This window comes from Vigna radiata, chromosome 10 (genome assembly GCF_000741045.1).
Source record: "Vigna radiata var. radiata cultivar VC1973A chromosome 10, Vradiata_ver6, whole genome shotgun sequence".
NCBI lineage: Eukaryota > Viridiplantae > Streptophyta > Magnoliopsida > Fabales > Fabaceae > Vigna > Vigna radiata.
This window is the reverse complement of record NC_028360.1, coordinates 2,422,933-2,445,755: the sequence shown is the minus strand read 5'-3', so window position 1 is coordinate 2,445,755 and position 22,823 is coordinate 2,422,933. Positions and strand designations below refer to the sequence as shown.

At 30.4% G+C, this 22,823-nt stretch overlaps 1 protein-coding gene and 2 long non-coding RNA genes across 3 annotated transcripts; all 3 read left to right on the top strand.

Moving 5' to 3' along the window:
- Positions 1-4,408: 4,408 nt before the first annotated feature.
- On the top strand, positions 4,409-5,783 carry LOC106775468. The gene is made up of 2 exons (XR_001376797.2): positions 4,409-4,710; positions 4,994-5,783. It is a non-coding gene; the product is annotated as an uncharacterized LOC106775468 (long non-coding RNA).
- An 8,045-nt stretch (positions 5,784-13,828) lies between these two features.
- LOC106775616 lies at positions 13,829-15,211 on the top strand. The gene is made up of 5 exons (XR_001376813.2): positions 13,829-13,947; positions 14,044-14,152; positions 14,734-14,837; positions 14,920-15,057; positions 15,155-15,211. It is a non-coding gene; the product is annotated as an uncharacterized LOC106775616 (long non-coding RNA).
- Positions 15,212-18,400: 3,189 nt separating this feature from the next.
- LOC111242666 lies at positions 18,401-20,303 on the top strand. The gene is made up of 2 exons (XM_022787053.1): positions 18,401-19,847; positions 20,092-20,303. The coding sequence occupies exon 1, from the start codon at positions 18,887-18,889 to the stop codon at positions 19,841-19,843; it is 957 nt and encodes a 318-aa protein (XP_022642774.1). The 5' UTR covers positions 18,401-18,886; the 3' UTR covers positions 19,844-19,847; positions 20,092-20,303.
- Positions 20,304-22,823: the final 2,520 nt, after the last annotated feature.

Below are 22,823 nucleotides of genomic sequence, written 5' to 3'. Positions count from 1 at the left end.
TGATTCAAAATTCATTTTCAAATCCAGAAATATTTCCCAAAATATACAGGCTGACTTTTTTTTTTTTTTATTTTAAAATGTCTGTTCTGGAATAAAAAAACATATTCAGAATAAGTGTTTTAAGATATATTTATAGATTTAGAAATGACTTATGTAATAGCTGTTTGGAAACTATTTTTTTTATTTCAAATTGTTTCAAAATATATTTTAAAACCTGAAAATATTTTCCGAAGCAGTCATCCTGAAATATATTTTTTCATACTTTTTAGATTAAATATTTTGGAAAACATTTTTCATTTCAAAAATATCTTTCAAAATATCCATTCTCAAAAATATAAAATATAAGGAAATTTAAAGATTTTATTATAATTTTAAGGTTTAATTCATCATTTAGTCTTTATTTTTAGGGTTTTGGTTCAAAGTGATCATACTTTTTAAAAAAATTTAGTAAAAAATCTCATATTTCGTTAAAAATGTTCAATAAAATCTTGTTGGCTTACAACATTAAAAATATATCAGTGCAAATGTCATCGTGGCCAAAACTGAATGTGCAGTTTGATGAATATGTGGCAATGTGAAGTATAATGACTTGGTGGAAATGATTAAAGTTTAAGTTATTGGGTAAAATAAAAGGGTTAGCCAGGGTTCCTGCAACTTGTTTCCTTTTTTGAGCAAAGTGGTTGTAGGTAGATAGAAATGGCTTCTTCCCAAGGTTGTTCTTCTTGTTCCAGTACAGGGTGGGAAAGAAATTCGCATTTCTCAAATGATGGTGGTTGTGGAGGGGAGGTGAGATAATCCGTCGTTACAAATGTGGTGATTTTGTTGTAAGCAAAGTGGTGAGAACTTCATCAATTGCTATGTTAGAACCAATTTTGGTGGCTTATTTGATGAATAATAGGATGGATTAAGGTCTAGGTCAATGTTTATGTTCATGTAATGTGAAGGTGAAGATCAAATGTTAGGTGAAGGTGAAACTCAATGTTTACGTTCAGGTGCTTATATGTAATGTTAAATTTAGTTTCCACTTTAGTACAAAAATGTGCAATGTGGTCCCTTTTCAATTTAAAACTGGGTACTTTGGTCCTAAATGGATATCAATGAAAAACACATGAAAGATATCTGGCTTAGTTTCCACCATTAGTTTCCACCTCCAGTTCCACTTCCTCTCTACCATTACTTTCCATCTCTACTCCACCCTTTATTTCCATCTCAAACCCTAACCCCCAAATCCAACAACAAAAACATCAAGTAAGTAGGATAGGGTTAGCAACACTTACCTCACGTACGTACGTTCTTCAAATTTCACCTTTAAGGAATCATCACGCCACAATGATTACAAGACAAGTTTCACCAAATTATTAAATCCAGAAATCGCGATAGAATTCTTAGATAAGGGTAATTTGATTTAACCCATTTCGTTAAACCTAGCTTACGTCATTATATATATATATATATATATATATATATATTTTAATTTACACATTCAAATACTTTACACGTCATTCAGTTTTGGCCACGGAAGCAACTATATCGTTATATATGTTTTTAATACCGTGGGTCAAAATAACTATTTTGAACACTTTTTAACAAAATATAGAGTCTAAACTTTTTTAAAACATAGGACAACTTTAAACAAAAGCTCCACAACTAAGAATCAATTATGTATTAAACCTAATTTTAATAAAGGGTAATTGAAAATTACATCTTTTACGGAGTGCAGGAAGAAAAAAAAAAGGGAGATAACGAAGAAAGAGTCTATTAAGTTAATATAAGTTCAATACTTTAATGTTTTTTCCGACTTGTTGAACCAAACATACCTTCTGGACTTGACTTTAAAATGTATAACTTATAATCAATTCTTAATTATTAAGTTTATTATTCTGGAGAAAATATTACCCGAAATATACACAAGTACTTGTGCAAACACAATTATATGTATATCGTGGTTGGCTTTGAAGAGTTGAAAGGTTAATTTATTTGCAATATTCTTTTTGTTGTTGCACCTCATATGTCTTTTTATTCTTTTTGACAAAATAAAAAAAGTATTTTTCAATATATATTTAGAAACTTAAGATATCTCTCCAAAATTAGTTGTAAAAATACTTTATAATATGTGCAACTCCCACTAATTTAATTATTTTTCGTAATTTTAATAGTTTTAATTGTTTGAATTATTTATAAAGAAAAAATTAGATTTAAAAATAAACAATATTTCAGATAAGAAAAAATCATTCTAAGAATAATATTTCAACGAACAATCAGAATATTGATACATGAATGTGTTTATACATTCACTTTATCTTTACATTATATCATTAAATTAGTAAAACTTTGATATATTAAATAATTAATAAACCTTATATTTTTTCCTTGATCTCATTTGAAAGAACCCAGTGCATGCATGGAAGTTGTTTCACAGCACAACATCTACGCATGCATGCATCTACTGTTCCCGACAATATGATTCATGCACATCTAAGCCTCTTCCAACCTCAATCTCTTCACTACATATATATACATACATGTGCTGCAACCTTAATTTTATACATGCAAATTTATTGGAAAACTGGAACACAAATGTCTTATGTATGCAAAACATTTTATGTGATTCAATAAAGCTGTATTAAAGAAAACAAAACTTACATTGATAAGCATATATTCTAATTCTTCAGAAAGTAGCGTCTTAAACAATATTTTTTTATAACATTTGAATATCATCTACGTGCTATTTTGTGATTGATCCATGATAATGTTTATGATTATTATTATTAATTGTGGAGTAATTTTTGACCAATTACAAAATGACATGTAAATGATGTTCAAATATTGTCAAAAAAATATTATCTAACTATCATTATTCAAACAACTTTTCATGGGTTATTTTGGGTGATTAATAAAGGATGCTCGTTTATTTATTCACTCATCTGCACAATATTTATTAATTTATTAGCATTAATGTTGCGAGTGCAATATTGTTTTTATTGTGATCAACTAAAGATGCTAAAACTTAATTATGAAAAATCTCTAGTACACGTCACTTTTTTTTAGTGTAATATGCGTAAATTTATTATCAACTTCTCATGGAATATTTCGAGCTTGAAAATTAATCCAATTTATGGTATCAAAGTGGACCACCTTATATATACTTAATTAAATCAATTTTATACTTATACCTTTTTAATTTCATAAGTACGACCATGATAATTTATATGTATAACAATTTTTTTTATTAGTTCGACTAAAAGAAACACAAAAAAAACGAAGCTTTATTTATCACTCAATGACATGGGAACCATATTCGTTTGATATTGTCGAAAAATTTGGTGATCCTTTATATACATACATTCATACCCAAAGCATAAATAAAGTGAGTTTTTTTTAAGAAAATATATTAATTGGGAAATTTGTTTTACTGCTTTATATTATAAAAAAAATGCGTCTAACTTAAACAATATATAAAATTGATGCTTGTCTATAGTACAATTATTTACAACTACTCTCACGTGAATACAAGGCAAATTTGAAATCTTTATTATTATTTTTTAGTTTAAATGATGGATTTATTGTTTGATAAAAAATAATATTTTAATATACATAATTTTTTTATATTTATTTGATATTATTTTTTTTTACTTTTTTTACTCTTTTTTTAAATTATAAAAATTCACTTTTTTTTAAAACTATTTTATCTTTATTATTAGATGTGATAAATAATGTCAATGTGTGTCTTATTGTTGTTCGATATTTCTTTTACCTATACTAGATTTTTTTATTCTACAGAAACATTATCAAATAATTTTTTCTTAAAGTTTGAGCTTGAGTAATTCTTATCTTTTAATCGGTCTGCAATTAACAATGTCGATGCAAAAGTTTATCAAAATTACACGCATATAAACACTTTTTAATGTAAAAAGATAATCTCTGCTAACAATGTAATTAGACTTCTACAATATCTTACTATAATTTGCTATATATATATGTGATAAGCTCCGTGATATTCTTATTAACCGTTTAAAACTTTTACTTATTACAATTTCTCATCAATTAATATATTTATAAAGTTTTGGTTTTTTATTTTATTTCTTTATTTTATTGTTGGATAGTTGAATCTATGTCTTTCCATTTTTTCTTTCAAACTCATTAAACTAATCTTATTACTTCGAAATATATTAGGGGAAGAATTGAAGTTCTTCCTTCCAATACTTTATAATTCTTTTTCATTTATTACTTTATCTACTTTGTTTCTTTTTGTTTTGGACAATGTATATAGAATATTATTATGGTGGTTGTAATTAAGATGGTGATTATTTTCCACCAAAACAATAAAAGATAAGTAGAGTTACAGTGAAAGAGTTATTATGGCAGAAACCAGAAATAATCAACTCCATTCATTACCTTATAGTGCTTCCATAGCATATATATAGAGAGAGAGAATGGTCACCTTTAAACCCTCATCCAACAACTACAGCTGTGTTCCAGAAATGACCATCACCACCAGACCCCATCCATTCACATCTTCCACTCTCTCTCTCTCTCTCTCTCTCTCTCTCTCTCTCTCTCTCTCTCTCTCTCTCTCTCTCTCTGCGTGTTACTTTTACTTTCTTTTGAAACCAAATCAATTTTTTTTTTTTCATTTCATTCCTTCAAATATGGTGCCTTCTTCCATATCAGAACCAAACACAAGCGAAAGCACCTTCTTTGTATCAAAGGGTTAGTCATATATACAGCTATAATGAACAAGATCCGGAAGCTATCATCTTTTGAGGGGAATGCTGCGTGGTCCAAGGAAATCGATAATATATAACTCCACCTTTCACTACTTCACATCAGATCATTCAGATGCAATAATTCTATACAACATCTGCAGATTATGTTTTATATGTCTCCTCGGACCAGGCTTCATTCCCCTCAATTACAGCTTCCATCATCAAAAATCACGATCCTCTCAAGGTCAGTTATAATAATAATTATTATGTTTTCTTTGAATTTTCAGCTTTATACACACTCATCTGTTGTACCCTTTTTTACCTGTGGAGATTCATGGTGAGTGAGATTCAGTGGTGGATCCGTGTAATGATGAAAATATTTGACTGCACATGTGCCCTTCTTGTCTTCAACACATTAGAAAAAGGGCAGCCATCATTTGCTTTTTGAATTCTGGTTCTACTCATTTTCAGATCTTTCTGTCATGCTTACTTCAGTTTCAGTGTCCTATATATCATTCTGTTGTTCACTGTTTTCAATCATTGGATCCAAATTTCTCATCATGAGTCTCAACATCTCATGTGTCTGTCTGTCTATGTATAGGATCTGTTTTAGGGTTTTCATAGACAGCATGTTACACTTTTAACTAAGTAAAATACCTATATGATAATAGCTTTTCCATTCATACCCGTTTACAAATAACAAGAAAAATGACTAACTGAAAAGGGATTTTTTTTTTTTTAAATCTCCATAACAAGCAAATTAATTACTGTAATATCATCTCCATTGATTTTCAAAACGTTGTTCTATGTATTTTCCGGTGGATTCGTGTTACAGAACTGCATGTCGTGTGGATCTCCACCGCCTCAGCTTTACCAAATTATTCAATTATTGTTGTTTTTCGTCCCTTTAATTTCTCTTTTCATCATTTTCAGCAATTAATTCTTTGTGAGTGGAAGACATTGATGTAGAAGGATAGTAAGTTGAAGCATATTGTGTGACAAAATATTCTGTAGAATAGATTCTATTTTATTGCTATCTTTTCTTTCTTTATAAAAAGGAGACGTCTTTCTGCTGTCTTTTGAAAATCTTTCGAATCTCTCTTTTACTCTTTCTTTATTTTATCTTCTACAAAATGTATCCCCTCATGTGATCAAATTAATTCTATTTAAGTTTACCTTAATCACAAACGATTCTCAGTTACCCATTTGGGCTAATCAAATCTTATTATATTAATTATCTTCCAGGATATATCTTAGTTATTTTCTAAATCATTCCATTTATATGTTTTATTCTGTATGGCAAAGGCAATGTATTAAAAAACAATATTTTGTATATGGTAAATTATTGACTTTTATTATCATTAATTAAAAATCACGTTATTTATAATTCGTTGCAAGTTGTACATTTTTTTTTATATTAACTATGTATTTTACATAAACTTATGTATATTATAACTTAAAGAAAGTGAAAAACAAAAGGTAACTTTAATATTAGGTGGTGTCATCATTTCACAAAACAAAGAACTCTTCTGCGAGGAAAGGTTAGCAAAATAACAAAGAAACTTTAGGCATAGCTTATCCAAATAAGTAAGGTTATTTTCTCTATCATCAAGTAACTAATCGATTTGAGATAACAGTGTCGTAAATTAGGTTCTTTAAGTAAATTTATTACAATATATTATTAGCATTAACAATTGATCTGCAAAATGTAACATTAATTTAACCATCGATAGTGGAAACATAAGTTTTCATCTTCTAACGAATTGTTTTGTTGAATGATGCAATCGAAAAAGGAAGAAAATGAACGTGTGATTTCTGACAAGACCTTTTTGCACAGTTCTATCTCCATTTTATTGCATTCTTCCTTTTGTTTTGTACATAGTCTCAATTCCTTAAAATTATTGGCTACTTCTGTTATGGTACACTGTATCGAAACAATAACAAAGGGAGTGATGTTTATTATGTTGGAAATCCCACATCAATTAGAGATAAAACCAATTTATAATATATAAGTGAGGTGCAAATATTTCTTTATAAGCTGGTTTTGTAGGATTGAGTTAGGTCTAAACTCATCTTCTAACATGATATCAGAGTCATAGTTAAAACCTATCCTAATTATTATCATGCACGAAATGTCTATACCTCAACGTGAATTACAAGCTACTAGAGTTAGACCTAAACTCACCTTCTATCATATTAATTCAAAGCTTCATAAGAGCTTTTCTTTTGTTTTTGTTGTCTGAAGGATAAAAGATATATAGTGCATCTCTTACAATGATGTAAAATTGTTATACATGGCGTTTTGTTATGACATGATGAGTAAACAAGAAACATTAATTATTAAAATGAAGGTTTTTTTATTTGACTAGTGGGATGCAGGTGCTCAACACCGGGACAAAAGGAAAAGAAGAAAAATTTAATATATAGGTGGAACAGAAAGTGATAACTGGAAATGTAGGTTTTATGTGTATTGCCTCATAAGTTGTTAGCAGAATCATATCCCAATTTTACTTTCCCCACTTTTCTCCCACTCAGATGAACAAACCAATTAATAATCTCAGCTTAATTCTGATAGTGCAGGAGCATTTGGTAGCAGGGTGATTAAAACAAGGTTGCAGGCATTTTGTTTTTTCTTGCATTTAATTACTTTATTTTTTTCCCTCTTTTGGCGCTTGCTAGAGGGTCCGAATGGTCAGAGAAAGAATTAACGGATCTTATCTCATAAAAATTATCAAATTATACTTAGGGTATTATTTGTAGGATATATTTTTATTACACATAAAATTTTTTTTGCTAAATTATCGATACAATTTGACTCATAGAAGAAATCCCTTGAATATATAATTTATTAACATATATTTTAGAATTTTAATTAGTGATATAATTATTATTTAATAATTAAGAGTAAAATAAATTTTTACTATGAAAATATTCATTAGTAGTAGATTTGTTAATACTTTATAATTTTTATTATTGACAAATATTTTTATCGATAAATTTCATTAATAAATTAAGTGTCAAAATTTTACTATGATGGAAATAACGATTAGAGCACGATGGTGACAAAGTAGTGACCATAGGAAGAAGAGGAGAAATAAAAGAAAAGGAGAAAAAAACCTAATTACTATGTTAACAATTAGATAATTATTAACCGTTATTAGTAATTACCGGCAAATTGATAGTTAATAATTATTTATAAATTTTTATTATTTATTGATAAAATTTATTAATGAGTAGTTTATTGACAAACTTTTGACTGTCAATAATACGTAATAATTTTGATATACTAATAATTTTTTTCAATTATCCATGTAACAGTAAATCTAATTTATTTGTAATAATAAACTTTAATATAATAAAATTTAGAAGAAGAAAAAAAAATCCCCTTAAACTAATTTTAATTTATGGAAAAATTTATTTTATTTTCTTTTTTTTATTCTTGCCTCACAATTATTTATGAAAGAAATTGTCCAAAATGGTTTTGTGACAACCTTATTTTTTTAAACATTCTTACAGTACTTATAAATAATATTATAACTCACTAGTAACATTAATAATTATAACTAAATTGAATTAGTTTGTGTTCTTAAACTATCTCAAAACATGATTACCATATGACTCATAAATAATTCTAAAATATGGTTAAGAACTTAATAAATTTATCAAAAGATTAAGACACATCATCTAAAATATCTTAATACTACTTTTTCGGTGACCAGTTCCAGTGGTACTATCCTTGTCAGCATCTAACTCTTCGTGTATATACATTATATAATATCATTCCAAGAATAAAAGAAAACAAAAAATATAAAAATACAAAAGGTGAGCTAATTATCACTAAAATAATATTCAATTGAAAATATTATAACTTTCACCAATTTTTTTTAAAATATAATATTATATATATATATATATATATAATATACTTTAAATCTAAGAATATTTTAATAATTTTAAAATTTAAATTAAAATAAAAAATAAAAGGTATTTATTTATCATCCATGATAAAATAAAAGGTGTTTTTTTAAAAAAATAAAAATAAAAAAAAATAAAAGTTGGGTTTGCTAACTTGTGTACGCTCTTTATTCAGTTGGTACATTTAGCAATGTGTATCAGGTTTTAGTAAACAAAAATACCCTAACATATTATCGATTCTAAGTTTTAAGGTCAAGGGTATTTGAATAATTTTCATTCTTAAAACTAAAAAAAACAACAAACCCCCAAACTTTTACTCACTTTTTTCTCATCGCTCATTCCTCTCAACCCTTCTCTTTCATCTCTCTCACTCCAACATTTTCTTTGTAATCCCTATAGTAGCCTCAATTGAAAAAATCATAAACACTCATCTAACTCTAATTCACCTTCCTCATTTATCCAATTTTTTTATCTCTCATCTCTATCCTCTCTCACATCCACACACAACAACCTGCGACATCACAATTTGTTGCTCTTATATTCTGTTTGTTTATTTGTTTTTCACTTTACACTAGTGCAGCGAAACGGCCGCGGTTGTTTTTCACTTACAATTTATTACAGGCGCTGACATGGTCAGAAGTTTCTGGGGGAATAAGCCCCAGTTCTTAGAGCAATCGCTGCCTATTCCTCATGCAAACTTTTAACATTCCCCCCACTCAGTACCTTAATAATTTGTAGGGAGAATAGGTCGCGATTCCCAGCCCACCCGCGGCCTATTCCCCCTACAATTTATTACAGATTTGACTGGTCAGAAGTTATAGGGGGAATAGGCCGCGGGTGGGCTGGGAACCACAACCTATTCCCCCTACAATTTATTATGGTATTGATGAGGCATCAAAGTTAGAACTTTGACTAGGGAATAGGCGGCGGTTCCCCTCTGAACCGCGACATATAAGTTCATTTTATTTTCAAAAATGTCACCGCGCAGTTTTATGCTACGGTTTCTGTTGAATAGTGGCATAATGTGCGCTGTAAAAACCCAATTTTTTACTAGTGTTAATAAAAAAACAATTGACGATGTTGATGTTGATTTTTGATTGGAGAGTTGTGTTATATCTTTTCCCTTCTGATTGTTATTAAATTTGTAAAAAACTAAAGTCAACATAATTTCAATAATTTTGAAAACTAAAAAAAAAAACAAGAAACCCCCATGAAAAGACGTTAGCATCAACCCATAATAGTTGTGAAACATTTAGTTTCTTAATACCAATTTTGATAAAATCATAGAAATGAAAGGAGTAGAAGATAAACTATGAGCGTGTAACAATTTTATTAAGTTTAAATTCCAATTTGAAATTCAGTGCGTTTTGTTTTTCTTAATTTCACTTCTATGGCACATGATAAATCAGGATGACAACATCATGTTTACAATTTTGATAAAATCATAGAAATGAAAGGAGTATAAGTTAAACTATGAGCGTGATGGTAACAAATTTATTAAGTTTAAATTCCAATTTGAAATTCAATGCGTTTTGTTTTCCTTAATTTCACTTATGCAACAAATGATAAATCAGAATAACATCATGTTTATATTGATCATACAAGTTGGAGATGTGAATTGTTTAAAATAAACTCACATGATGTGGTTTACTTTGAAAAGTAATTTTCTGGTCCAACTAAGAGCTAACAGGTTCGTTATGACTAGTTTACTAATTTCTGGTTGATTTTTAATTAGTTAGTATATCAATGCAGTTCTTCTTGAAAACTACTCAATATTCTACAATCTGCTCAAATCTAGAAGATGTGTAATTTGTTAGAATATTTGTATTCTTTTAACAAAAATGAAATGAAAATATGTTTATTAATATTTTTATACAAAGACTTTAGATGATAAAAGTACAGTACAAAATAGTGGAGTCAGTTTAGAAGCTGAGTCGCTTCAATTTTCCACATCAAAAGAACAATCTCCTGTACTTGGATTAATGAGATATTATGGTATAATAGAATATATATGGGAGGTTGATTACACCAAGTTTTTTGTTCCATTGATCAAATGTAAGTGGTTTGACAATAAGAGTGGTGTGAAAATAAATGAATTGGATATGACACTAGTTGATTTTCGAAAAGTGGGTTATCGAGACGAACCGTTTATCATGGTACATCAAGCATTTCAAGTTTTTTATGTTAAAGATCTTGCATTTGGCGAATGGTATGTCGCTCTTCAAGGCAAAAAAAAAAATTGAAGTTAACGAAGACAATTTGATTAATATTCATATTGCTGACAATCATTCATTTCAAACTACGACAAATTTGGATGACCAACCTTTAGTTGACGATGTACATGCAATTCGGTCAGATCATAATGAGAAAATATACATACGATGAATCCATATCTTTATGTATGAATTTCAAATTTGTGTATAAGTTTTTTCTTAATATTACATAAGTCTTTTATTAATATTTCCTATGATTATTATTACATGTTTTGTTAAATTATATGATATTACATAAGTCTTTTATTAATATTACATGTTATGTATTTTGATTGATATAAGGCTGACAATCCACATTCATCATGGGATGAGGCTCTCCCTTCCAGATTTACTAGAGGACTCACCAAAATGAAACAACTTTTAATCAGAAAAAATAGTGGTGAAAGAACACCCGTGAATGTTAATGTGATCACGGGTGTGGCATTTGGCTCTAATGCAGATGACTTCCGATCATACATTGGAGTAGTGGCACGTGATAGGATTAGTACTCTTACTCCATCTTTTGACCATGTGTCCGAGGTTGATTGAAACATTATATGGAACAATATATTTGTACTGATATAACTTTATTATGTTTATTTCAAATGACATTTGACATTCCAAATGTCACAACACTTAGAAATAGGTGTTTATCAACTGTTGCTGAAAACTTCTGAGGTTTTAAAAGTAAGTTGACCTCGAGATATATATTTGGAAGCAAAAAAAATAAGTCTCCATGTGAGACATATAAGGCCATTGATGAGGAGACTTGACGCCTCTATGTACAGAGTCAGACATCAGAGGAATGGCAGGTTATTATAGTTGACATTATTCAATTCCTCATTAACAAATATATATCATATGAACTAATTAACTAAACATATGTGACAGGCAAAAAGAAGCAAAGCACAAGGAATAAGTGCTCAAAATAAAAACCCACACCTATTATCTCGTGGTGGGTATAGGAAGCTTGAGGAGAAAATCCTCAAGCAAAAAGGCAAAAGCGAGACCATCATTTGAGGGTGGTAGCCCCCAGCCTCCTTCTCCACCTTCTCAGCATTAGAAATGGAAGTTGGCTCATTTAAAAGCATCGGGCTCCTACTCTTCTGACACTGTACGGGAAATATCTGAAAGAATTGTAAGTTATCACTGTTCCTAAAATAATAATACTACCTTTAACTTTTCAAAGAATAATGGTGTTTTGTAATGTTACAAGACTCCTTGGTTGAGCAGAGCTCCCAAGGTCAATTCACTCCAAAGGGTCGCCAGGATATTCTTACTGTTGGACGACCTGAGCACCCTGGACATGTACGTGCTGCTGGAACTGGAGTAGGCATTCAAGATTATTTTAGGAGCTCTTTTCGTCAGAATTCATATGCATACAACGAAGCACAAGAGCAAAGGCTGACACAAGATATCACAAAAAAGCTTTGAGAGGACCTTAGGGAGAATCTTAGGGCGGAGCTTAGGACAAAGCTTAGGGATGAATTGTATAATGAGGTCACTACAGATGTGACTGACAGAGTTATGCGCCAATTCCAACAACAGTTTGAGAGCTATGGCATACGGGCGATGCCATCTCTACAGGAACAAGAACATGTTGTGTCTCTCACAGGTAAAATTAATAAACATTTATGTTCAATAATTTCTATATTTTGTATAATCTAACATTTACTCTGAAAGGGAGAAGCGGGAAAGGAAGTTGTTCAACACCAGTCGTCCTAGGGGATGACATGGACGATGCTAGTCCATGTCTACTATTCATTTTAGATGGTATCGGGACGATGCTGGTAGCTCGTGGAACAATGTTTCAGGCAACGACTATTGTTCATGGTATGAAGCTATCAGAGGATGAGGTGGAGGTATCAGTAGGCGACATTATCATACCTGATGCCTCAGTTCCTCTGCCCACAGATGAGATTTTCACTATGGCACATGCATTCCAGTCTTTTATCGCTTGGCCTAAACAATTGGTTGGTTCAATTTTTGACCCCCTGGTATGGAATTCTACTTTACACTTCTCAATTTTAAAGTTTACATGTTATTGATGTCAAAACTTATCTTATTTTTCCATGTAACAACAAACGCATGCACAAGAGAAGCTTCCTTTATCTGAGGACGATCCTCTTGGTTCATTGCAGCTACTTGCTGACATAATTGAAAATAAGCCTTTGGAGGTTGAATATGAAGCTAATGTATTTGTGAGAGGCTTGGAGGTCCCAATATACCTCCATAGCCATGTCAAAAAGCTTGTGTCGGGAACAAAAGAGTTGAATAATACATTAGTTCAACTATGGATGATGTAAGTCTATGAGCAATTATTTATAGGCTTAAATACCTATATAGTACCCAAGTTTGGGGCTGAATTTCCGTTTGATACCCGGTTTTAAAAGTGATTTAATTAGGTCCCCAGGTTTTTGATTTTGCTTGCAATAGGTCCCTTCCGTTAAGAAGCTTGTAACGACGTTAATTTTTCTTCTCTCTCCTCTGTTATTCCTGACATATCTTTCTCTCTTTCCAATTTCTCTTCTCTCTCTCACCATTACAACATAATTATAACTACCCCTCTCTCTCTCTCACCTTTTTCTCTCTCTTCTATTTTCATCACTCTTCATTATAACTATCTCTCACCTTTTTCTCTCCCACTTTTTTCATCTCTTCACTGTTTCACTTCTCTCTCTCTTCTTCTTCTTCTTTCGTTCCTTTTCTTTCTCAAAACAGTTCAGTAGTGTACATAAAAGTTGTGGAAAAATATAATATAAAAAGCTTCATTTATATTAGAATTGAGAATTGACTGTGCATTGAGAGTAGTGAGGATTGTGATTTTATGGGTTCTTGCTATTTCCAGATAGAAGATGCATATTAGAACTACCTTGAGGAAATTTTTGGTGAATTTATTTTCTTTTTAAGAAAATAAAGTATAGTTGTTGTCTCCAATCTCATTATCGCCGTGTTTCGATCCCTTGTGACAGCCAATATATGGATTTGCATCTGGTGGTCCTTTGTGGTTCAAAAGAGTTGTTGGACACAGGGACTTGTTTTATATTGATGACAAGGATGTAGATTTAAAAGATGTAAGGGTGTACTCAGTCATTTTCATTGACTCACTTCAATTGGATTTCAACCTGTGCATCACCTCGTTCAAATTATATAGCTTCTGTTAATCATAGGTTATTGAAGCTTCTTTACCAAAAGCACCTCTTGATACTGCAGTTACATGCCACTGGCTTGCCATTGAAGGTGTGCAACCTGCTATTCCAGAAAATGCTCCTATAGAAGGTATGTCTCTCACCTTGAGTTCTACCTGTATTCTTTGGCTCATATGATACTAGGTTGTATGGTTTAGTTGCATGGATTGAGGAATTTTTGGATGTATTATTTCTTTTGATGTTATACTTGTCAGCTTGTCGTTTTGACTTCCTCTGGTTCATGATATCATGAATTTTTACTCTAGTTAGTGTTTAGATTGGGAGATGTTATTTAAGTGATTTTTTTTTTGTCACCATAGCATGGTCAGCTTTGTGGGTCTAAAATATGTGGAAAACATCAATATCTTTATGCACACTAAATCACTAGAAATTAGAAATGGAAAACTAGAAGAAGTATACACATCCAATTAAATATACTGATTTTCAGATATATTTAGTTATATGTGTGTGTGCGCCCCCCATAGAATCATATAAATATTTTGCTCCTTATAATTGTGGAGATGTACATCATACAAACAAAACAAACAGGAACTTTTTGGCTGCTTAATGCTTCGAGATCCATTATTTGTAAATTCTTCCAGTTTAACTGTAACTTCTACTCTCCTAATACCCCTTTTAAGAATTATTATTTACTTATTATGCTATATGCAGTAATTTCAGCTCCTTCTGATACCAAAAAGCATGAGCAGAAAGATGATGACCTTCCAGTTGACATCAAATTGCCTGTTAAGCATATATTATCCAGAGAACTTCAGGTATTAAAATTCTTTAGGCACCATGAGCTATCTTGTTTCACATATTGGGATTCATTTTTATTAGTTTTATTGTTTCTTACAGATGTATTTTGACAAAGTTGCTAAGCTTACTTTGAGTGAGTCTGATTCAGCTCTCTTTAAAGAAGCATTAGTAAGTTTGGCTACTGATTCGGGGCTTCATCCACTAGTTCCTTATTTCACATGCTTTATAGCTGATGAGGTAATAATATTTGTCCTTTTATGATGTTAATGGATAAAAAAAGAATTTTCACCTTATTGTAGCTCACTACAACTGCATGCTTCTCATTTCTTGTCAGGTTTCACGTGGTTTGAATAATTTTCCTCTTCTATTTGCCTTGATGCGAGTTGTTAGTGAGAAAGGAAGAAGAGAGAGAGAAGTGGAATAGTGAAGAGATGAAAAAAGTGAGAGAGAAAAAGGTGAGAGATATTATAATGAAGAGTGATGAAAATAGAAGAGAGAGAAAAAGGTGTGAGAGAGAGAGGTAGTTATAATTATGTTTTAATGGTGAGAGAGAGAAGAGAAATTGGAAAGAGAGAAAGATATGTCAGGAATAACACACAGGAGAGAGAAGAAAAATTAACGCCGTTACAAGCTTCTTAACGGAAGGGACCTATTGCAAGCAAAATCAAAAACCTTGGGACCTAATTAAATCACTTTTAAAACCGGGTATCAAACGGAAAGTCAGCCCCAAACTTGGGGACTAAATAGATATTTAAGCCTTATTTATATAAAATTGATTTATATATCAAGTATACTTATATCAAAGTTAATTTTTGATTTCAGGTATATGTTTGTGGTCAGTAACAACTTAGGATACAATGATGACTATAGGTTCATTGATCCCCAAATCATTCACCACTACAAAAAAAAAAACCTTATTTAAAGGGGTTATTTTCCGGAAGTTATAAAAAACTCTCTCAAATTAGCATAGTTTAGAAGGTTTAAGTTGAATTATCAAACTGTCAATGATAATAGGAGTTTTAATTGTTTTATATCCAGATATATAAGGAATAAAATGTATTTTCTTGTCGCTTGCAAATCTTCTTGTAATATATGTTGTGATCTCATCAAAATCATTTGTTTCGTGCACTACAAAAAAAATGTTATTTAGTGGAGGTTTTTTTTTCGATTTGTGGGAGTTTTTACCCTCCACAAAGTAATTTTCGAGGGTTTCTCAAACCCCCGTAGTTTGAGTCGCAACAAACTATCTACGGGGTTTTCCGCGACTTCTGGTATCATGTTCAATTTGGGGAGGTTTTTCTACGAAGGATAAAAACCTCCTCTATTACTGACTATTATTTTGTGGGAGTTTTTAACCTCCTTTATTTTCAACTATTTGATAAAAAAAGTACCTGTAATTTTTACAATATTTTTTGGAATTAATATATGCTATTCAATTTGACAATTATACTATAGGATTTTCACTAATTATTTACAACTGTGATGATATATTGTAGTGTAACAGACAGAATGGGTCATATGAGTGCGGATACTATGTAATTTATTGGATGACCCACATTATTCGTGCCCATATCACAAGAGGTTGGGAAATAATAATATTTAAATTTAATAAATTTTGATTTTCTCCAACATTTGGAATTCATATACACTAATTAATATCAATTGTCTTGTGCAGAGATTCAAGACTCCTACACCAATTCTTGAGAAGCCACTTTCATTACTGAGGAAAGCTATTGCAAAACATTTAGTTAGATTATATAATAGTTCAGTTATTAGATTTAAAATACATTAGAACATGTTGATTTATAGTTATTAGAATTTGTACATTATGTGGTGTAAATATTGATTATTGTGTTTAATCTGTTGAATCTGCTTTGAATATGTGTACATTAGGTGATTGTTTAATATGTCGGTTTGTTTTTGTGATAGAGGATATCACAAAAACAGACATGTTATGAAAAAAAATTTCAGGCGGTTGTGGCCAAAACCGAGGTAGAAAGTTAGATGAAATTTTTTTAAGAAAAATGGGGGTTTTGGCCGCGGTTCCAACAGGAATTGCGGTCATATCCCCAAGTTTTTACTGCGGTTGGAACTGCGGCCAAATGTTAGAGGAAAATTAAAAAAAAAAAAAGGTTTTGGTCGCAGTTCAAGAAAGAACCACTATCATATCCCCATGTTTTTACTGCGGTTGGAACCGCGACCTAAAGTCTCAAACTTTTTACCTCACCCGTATATGCTGGTTCTAAAACCTCGACGTATATTCAAAAACAACAATAGTCGTTTTCCTTCGCTAAACTAGTGGTTTGATCCAGAGTGGTCAATCTAAAAGAACTTAGTCCAATGGAGCTTGATACAGAGAAACTCAACCTAGAAGGTTAATTATTAGAATTAGATCATATGAAAACTGACTAGACAAACATATGATATTGCTCAAGTTTGTTGTAGGAGATGAGTTAAAGATTGAAATTTTTCAATAACGCCTGCTTTAAATACTATCATATTTGGTTTAAATTTTCTTCAAATTGTATGTTCATCTTCTACCCGTTATTCGACTCAATGTTGTTCCTTTTCCATTTTTTAAAACTAACATGAATGTTCTAACTACCACTAGCATCGCACATAAAGTGTTCTGGTTTTTCAATGATCGTCATCACATTAGAGGAAACTAAGCCAATTGTATGACACTTTTGAAATTTTTGTTTAAGTTTCTTGTCTTGGTCATAAATCTAACACAAAACATCATCCGGGGTAGACATAAATTACAACATATATATGAAGTCTTGTTTCATCTGTAACGTGAGAATTGTAATTTGTAAATATCAACCCCTATAAACTTTATGTTTTTAAATTCTAAGCATTTATGTGTAATTTAGTACAATAAAATGTTAAAATCCGTTGTATATGCAGACATAATCTTATTTTTTAAAAAATATAATACTTTTAAAATTTTATAAAAATAAAACAATTACTTGCAAACCATATTATAATTAATATCTTGAAAATGATATAGTATAACAATATAAAATATGATGGATAACTAAATAAGATCAATAAAATTATATATCTATTTTGTTTTAACCGAAATATTGGATAACATGCATGAAAACATTTTTTTATATATGAGCTACAAGGATGAGAATATTTTTCATGCATGTTTAATTTTGTTAAAAGAAAGTGTTACATGTGATGTGATAAGAAGCAAATGCATAACTGATTTTCCATGATGGTAATTAATATTATTAATTGTGAAAAAGGTTTTGGAAAATTGAAAATAGAGTGTGGTGAGTGTTTAGGTAAGAGGGAGAAGATAAAATAGATGATACAGAGGATAAAAGAGCATGATAGATAGTATGATAGCAATGAGGAGATGAAAAGGTGTAAAAATCTATAAAAGGAGATATATTTGAACCAAAAAAAGAGGGTGGTGGTGGTGTTCATAAATGAGAACCAACCATGGAAACCGAAATTAAAGGATCCTTTTCATTACAGCAAAAAACCAGCCTCTCCTCCTCGTACCCAAAAAAGAAAAAAAAGGTTAGCTCTTCCTCTGTCTATCTGCAACCTTCCTCCTGTTTCAAAACCTTAATCTTTTGTAGTTGTTCTCTACCTCCCCAGGGTTGGAAGAGAGGGGAGAGAGAGAGAGAGAGAGAGAGAGAGAGAAAGAACAACACCCATACTCATATTTCCCTTCCAACCTAAACCAACGCCATTACACCTTATACCTACATGCCTTTTTACCCTAAACCATCCATCTCCAAACTCCCATGCTTAACCTCACCCTCTCTCCTCCTCCAGTGCCGCCGCCGCCACCAGAGCCAGCGTCACCCAAATCTCATCACCATCTCCTCTCACACCCATCTTTCCACCTGAAACAACATTTTTTGGTGGGGTGATATACACACTATATCAATCTGGGAAGAAACAACAAACACAAATATATACATCAACCAACAACCATCTATGGCAAAGTAGATACATATGTAGGTATATATGTATATATATGTAAGCACACATACATATATCATACATACAAGAAAGTAAAAAAAAAAAAAAACCAAAGTGATCCATGTTGCTCACGCATGCAGTGCCACTCCTCAACTCAATTTTCGACATTGTGACCGTAACATTCATCTCTGGGCTTATAATCCTCTCGGTGTTATCCATAAGCTTCATCTTCCACCTTCGTTTAAAGTCAAAATCCCTCACGCATTTACAGAACTTCAACTCCCTTTGGACCGTGCGCTTCCTCCTTGTCTTGTTCATATTCCTATGGTCCATCACTGAACTTCTCCGCTTACCTTTTTTTCGCCGAAAATACATCTACACTTTTCTACCTACTTTTACTATATCCCAACAAGCCAACCTCTGCAAAGTCCACATCATACTTTCCCTAGGATTCTTCGAACCCGCCTTCCTCGTCACCCTCTTGTTTCTCCTCAATGCCTCTATTAAAAAGAAAACCCCAAACGATGCTTGGGCAATCACCTTCGTGCTCCTCATTTGTCTCCCCATCGCCACGCTCCAAGCTTTGCTCATTTTCTTCTCTCCGTTGGAGAACCGTGTCCCTGTGGAAACCTCTGTGATTTTCAATGACGGATACGGCTTCGACACCGTGCTTTGCACCCACCCCTTCCTTACCAGTGTGGCCTTTGCAGCTTTTGGTATAACCTACTGCACATGGTTCTTATTCTCCTGTTGGAGGGTTTTGTCTCTTGTCATCAACAAAGGCCTGAGGGTGAGGATTTACGTGTTGGCATCGATAATACTAGTGGCTGTACCATTGCAGATCATATCGTTGGGGTTCAGCGTGTTGTGGAGCCCCCACCAGGAAGTGTATTGCATCATTTCCCTTGTGGCCTTTCTTAGCGCCTTTTCTTGCGCCACCATCGGTGAGGGCATTCTTGTCATTAAGCCAATTTCCGATGCCTTGGACGCCGGAGGAGATTGTTGCATTTGGAGCCCACGACAACTACCACAACTCCAAGGAACTGTCGTTCTTCGTTTAGAGGGACCACCCATGTGATGATGTGAGAACAAAAATATTGTTTCATCATCTCCCAAATGCACCATCTTTTTATGCTCTTCGTTTTGGAAAATTGTGTTGTTCTTTCACTCTTTTTTTCCTCTCATTCTCTAATTCTATTGGATTTATTTTTTTTTGGTTAAACGTTGTTGCTTCTTCTTCATTTCTTTACTTAGTATATGGAATCGTGTACCATCAGAGCATCCTTTATTCCTAGTAAAAACTCTGATTGTAACGTTTTTTTCTAGTGGTGGTGGATATCTAGAAGCAGGGAGGAGGTGGAAGGTGGCATTGGGAAGGGCAGAGGAAAGGCAATAAGTATGGGAGGACGAAGGAAAGGCAGAGAAGTTGATGAATGGAAGGGAAAGAGGAGAAAATGGAGTCATGAATAATTTGTATGGAATATGGCTTTTGGAGAAGATTCACCATCGCCATTGTAAAGGCTGCTCCGCCACCACTAAAAAAGAGTTTTACTGAGAATTCTTGTGTCATTTTACATTATTTTATATAAAAAAATTATTTTGACACATTTTTTTAATAATATTTTAATATAGTATATATGTCACTTTTCTTTATTTATTTATTATTGATGTATTCCAAAACTCGATAAGAAAAAATAACATATGTTCTATGTTGTTAAAAAGTTTGTATTAATATAGCATTATTCTTTTATAAATTATAGAAACAAAATTAATACATATTTTAAAATAGGAACGAAACACAATTTTAATGAATAGTTTAAAGACCAAAAAAATTAATTTAATCTCATCATTGAAAAAAAAATGCAATTTTAATGAATAGTAAGAGGACATAAAACAAATTTAATCCAATATTTTTATTGATATTTATTCATAAGTGTTTCTTACAAATAAAATATTATTATAAAAGAAGAAAATTTAAAAGATAAATTTATGTTCCTAAATAATTTATGGAAACTCTATTAATTAACTTTTGTGAAAACTTTTTTTCAGCTTAAATATAAATAAATATTAAATTTGTGGAAAGATTCTTTCATTTTTTTTCTTTCTAAATACTTGGAAAAAGTTTATCTGAATTACATTCATTAAAGCTAAATTGATCTAAAACTCACAAAATTAGTTTACATTCATATTATTTCCAGTTTATGTAACATTAAGTACTTACACAAATTTTAAAAATTAAAAAAAAGGTTATTTTTAACATCATAATAAAAATATAGCAGAAATAAATACATGAATGCATCAAATATTTAATACAAAATCACAGTACAAATGAATACATGTGTTGTTAATCTATAACAATAGATATTCTTTTAATTGTCGTATACATACTCATCTATTTTAAAAAAAAAAGTTTTTTTAAAAAAAGTTTTTTTAACAAGTTTTTGATAATGTATACGTGATAATTTTTTATTAATCTATTTCAAATATTTTTTGAAACATAAATTCAAATAGACTAATAAAATGATAATATATGTTTTATTGTTAAAAAATTATTAAAAATAATTGTCAAAATATCAAAATCTTATTTTAAATAATGTATGTCATTATTAAATATGGTAACTAAAAAGTTATAAAAAACGGAATTCTTAAAATATACTCTCGAGAGACTTAATTGTTATTTTGTAATTTCGAAACTTTATCTTTGTATTTTTTTGGTTGATCTCCTTTGTTTTACTGCTAAAATAACTATGAATTAGTGTTAAAATTGATAAAGGACATATTTTTGCATTTCCATATTTTTCTTATGTATTTTTATAAATACAAAAAATATCATTTTATCTTTAAATATGCTTTTTAAAATGTTTAATTTGAAAGTAATTTTTAATATATATTTTTTTGCACTTATAATCTAAAACTTATTTTTAACTTCTGGATATCTGAAAGTCACTTTTGATATGATTTTTTTAATTATACTCTTTATAAGTTATTTTTTATATCATATTTTTAATTACGTAATTTGAAACTTTTTTATTTTTGAGTTCTAAATCTAAAAGTTACATTTTTATATAGAAAAAAAAGAGTTGAATTACATTGCTCAAAAGTCATTTTTTAATTTCTGACATATATAATCTGAAATTCTATTTTTTTTCTTTCATGAAATAATGATTTTCAGAATGTATAATTGAAAACACTCTTTTTTTCAATCTATCCATGTTAACACAGTGATGGAGATGTCAATGAGGTAACAGAAAAGAAAGGGACAATTTGGTCATTTAACCACCTTCCCGTAAAGTATAAGGGTGCCAAAAAGAAAAAAAATTGCCATTGCTAAATTAGGTCAGGCCTAATTGATCTTTTAATTTTTTTAGTATAGTTTTGATATTCTTTTAAGTGTTTTACTATAATTTTGATATTCTTTTAAGTCTAAAGATTTTAAATGTATACACTGATTAAAAATTAAATTTAACTATATCTTTAGTGCCTGAAATTTAGAATAAATCTGATTTTTCCCCTTCAGAATTTAAGAAAAATAGCTTCCCGTATTAAAAAAAAAAAATAGTCCCTAAATAATAGATTTAGAGAACTAAAATAAATTTATTTTAATTCTTTAGTGTTTAGAGATTAAAATTATTTTCTTAAATTTGATAAATGAAGATGGTTTTTACTCATTTTGACGATGATGAAGCGTATTCTTTCCCATTTTTAGAGATTGAAAACATAATTAAATCTAAAAACTATTATTTAAAATAAATAAATAAAATTATCATTATAAAATTAACAAATTTTAATTACAATAATAAAATAGTATTGTACCTTTCTACTCAAGAGGTATTTTTTAGAATAATAAAAAAGTGAGAAGTTGAAAATATCGATGGTGACAAAATGTAGGTTAATGAATTCAGAAAGTTAAAACCCTTTCTTTAGTCTTAAAATTCCAAAAAACTTTTTTTTAGTATTAATTGTTTCATACCTTCAAAAATGAAAAACTTCAAATATTTCTTTATTATTAATTGCTTTAAACCTCCGAACAAAAAAAAAAATAAAAACTTTTAAAGTAC